This window comes from Hibiscus syriacus, unplaced genomic scaffold, assembly GCF_006381635.1.
Source record: "Hibiscus syriacus cultivar Baekdansim isolate YM2019G1 unplaced genomic scaffold, ASM638163v2 tig00110956_pilon, whole genome shotgun sequence".
Lineage (NCBI taxonomy): Eukaryota > Viridiplantae > Streptophyta > Magnoliopsida > Malvales > Malvaceae > Hibiscus > Hibiscus syriacus.
The window spans coordinates 1,376,878-1,379,774 of NW_024062932.1; the positions used below are offsets into that span (position 1 = coordinate 1,376,878).

At 40.2% G+C, this 2,897-nt stretch overlaps 1 protein-coding gene across 1 annotated transcript; it reads left to right on the plus strand.

Annotated features, from left to right (window-relative positions):
• The first annotated feature begins 491 nt into the window (after window positions 1-491).
• Window positions 492-2,457, plus strand: LOC120148272 (protein NUCLEAR FUSION DEFECTIVE 4-like). The gene is made up of 2 exons (XM_039161434.1): window positions 492-1,727; window positions 1,915-2,457. Exons 1-2 carry the CDS (start codon window positions 529-531, stop codon window positions 2,342-2,344), a joined length of 1,629 nt encoding a protein of 542 aa, XP_039017365.1. The 5' UTR covers window positions 492-528; the 3' UTR covers window positions 2,345-2,457.
• Window positions 2,458-2,897: the final 440 nt, after the last annotated feature.

The window sequence follows — 2,897 nt, forward strand, 5'->3', positions numbered from 1 at the left end:
GAAATAATTCATCGCCCCTGCTGTTTGCTGTTATCAATTGCCGCCAAGGCTCTCCTCTCCCGTTTGTTTAACCACAAGTTCAAACCTGTCATTAATTGTTTAATTACTCGAGGTTATCTAGAAAGATCTCCTTCTGAAAATGTGGGCCCGAACAAACCAGTATTTGTGATTTTCGATGGTTTCAAATTAACCATGTGGCCTCTGCACATTAATTGTGGTCCGCAAATCTCATCCCCCATGCATGAATGATGTCACCATGAAACTCGTATTTATAATTTTACATCACCTTCCAACTTTTACTGCCTTTCATTTCATCCTCCTTTAATTTATATAAAATTAGTAAGACAAATAATATCGGAATTCATTAATTAATTCTTGTCGAAAAAGCCACGTCTTGTGTCATTCTCCACTGCCAATACACTGATTCCATCTCCCCCCTTTAAATACGCCATTAGTATTGCAACACAGAGAAACCCAAGCCACTTATTTAGTTCATCTCTAAATCTCCCTTTGCCTTTGGGTTTGGCCATGGCGAGAACTTTTCTTCAAATGCTTAGCCTAGTTGCTATTATTTGGCTTCAATCCATTAATGGAACCAACACCAATTTCCCAGCTTACTCATCCCAACTGAAGCATCTCCTTTCCATCTCACAAATCCAGCTCAATAACCTTGCCTTTGCCTCTGATGCCGGTAAGCTGTTCGGATGGCTATCAGGCATAGCGGCCAACTACTTGCCCATGTGGCTCGTCCTCATCATTGGTTCCTCTCTCGGGTTGATCGGTTACGGAGTGCAATATCTCTTCCTAATAAGCCGTGTCTCCAACTTGTCATACGGTGCCATTTTCTTCCTCACTGTTCTGGCAGGACATAGCATTTGTTGGATCAATACTGTTTGCTACATCGTTACTATCAAAAACTTTCCCCTCGACCGTCAACTCGCCATAGGTTTGACCGGTAGCTATCAGGGATTAAGTGCAAAAATCTACACAGATATTGTGGAAGTTGTCTTCCCTTCTTCAGCCATGCAGAGAGCTAGAGGCTATCTTATTCTCAGCTCTGTCTTACCTTTCACCATTAGTGTCCTATCTGCGCCAGTAGCTAGAGTTATTAATGTTGTTAAAACAAAGAGGGCCAAGGCTGCATTCATATCGATTCTTGTCATAACAACAGCCACAGGAGCCTTTGCTGTCGTGGGCAGTTTTGGATCAACATCAACCATGTTATCACCTTTAACTAATGCAGTTGGTATGGCAGCGTTGCTATTAGTCCCACTTCTAATTCCCATAGGTCTAGGACTAAAACAACTTTTACCAGCCAGAATATTGAACAGATTAAAACGAGAGGAAAAGGTTTACATAGAGGAGATTGATATTGCATCCTTGGACAATATGGAGAGTGGGGTGAAAGAGATTAGAGAAGGCATCAGTTCTTTTACTGTAGAAATTAGCGGAGAGCTAACCGAAAGTAGTATCGAAGATGATAAAACAAATCAGTTAACCAGTGTGATGGAGGAGATCGATGTGAAGGTGATGTTAAGGAGATTGAACTTTTGGTTGTATTTCTTTGTTTATCTTTTCGGCGTTACACTTGGCTTGGTGTTCTTAAACAACTTGGGACAAATAGCCGAATCTCGCGGATGCTCGGCTTCTGCTCTCGTTTCATTATCTTCTTCCTTCGGTTTCTTCGGACGTCTAGTACCATCTATCGTCGATTACGTTTTCTCAAGGTAAGACCAATTAATAACTTCCTTTTATCTTCAGTACAGTCAAACATCGCATAGTTTATGATCACATTACATTAAAGGCAATACGGGGTTCTTTTTATAGGTTTTAAAAAGCAAACAAAAGAGAATCAGTTGAAAGTTGATGATCATGCCTTGAAGTATTCATATTAATTAAAATTTGATATTTCAGGAGCAAATACATGATATCAAGAACTGCATTTGTGGTGGCATTAATGGCACCAACAGGAGGAGCTTTTTTCTTACTACTCGTCAACGATAGGAGCGAGCTATGGTTGTACATCAGCACCGCCATCATAGGAGTTTGCAGCGGAGCAATTACTTCCATATCCGTATCTTTAACGACCGAGCTATTTGGGACGAAATATTTCGGCGTCAACCATAACGTTGTGGTGACCAACATCCCAATTGGATCCTTCCTCTTCGGTTACCTAGCGGCCATTGTTTATCGCAGGGAAGGAAATGCTGATGGAAAATGCTTTGGCATGGAATGCTATAGGAAGACCTTCGTTTTATGGGGAACACTTTGTTTCATCGGGACCTTCCTCGCCTTAGTCCTTTATGCTCGTACCCGAAAGTTCTACAACTCACTTAGATCATAGGGGGCAATAAGAAGCTATTTATTTTATACATTAATAGACATATGCATGTAAAGCTAGCCAGCTTTGTAAATTTTCATACTGCTTATATCGATTGAGCTGATTACTTTGATTAATAAGAGTTTTGCACGCCATCTGTTGTTCAACTAATTTGATGATGTTTGACATGGAAATGATGTTTACTTCTCGATGATGTTTGACATGGAAATGATGTTTACTTCTCGCTTGTGATATTCAATGCTCCTATCTATAATCTACTTTTGGAAATGGTAATGGTTGCGTTGGCCACGTAAACTGTAAATTTTGTCCGGTGCCTATTGGCTATGATTGGAAAAAACCAGTTTGGGCCGTTTGCCGATTTGTCTTCATCCCGGTCTTCTTTTAGTTGGATGCCGTTGGCCATTGCAGCCGATATAAAAAGAAAGGTTGTGGCAGCTTCAACAAGAGAAAATAAAAGAGTTGAAAATATAAAGATCTCAACGAAATTTTGTTCACTTTATGTTTTAAGAGTTAAATAACCTCATCTCAAATAAAGGGGGACTGGCTCTTCATTTTG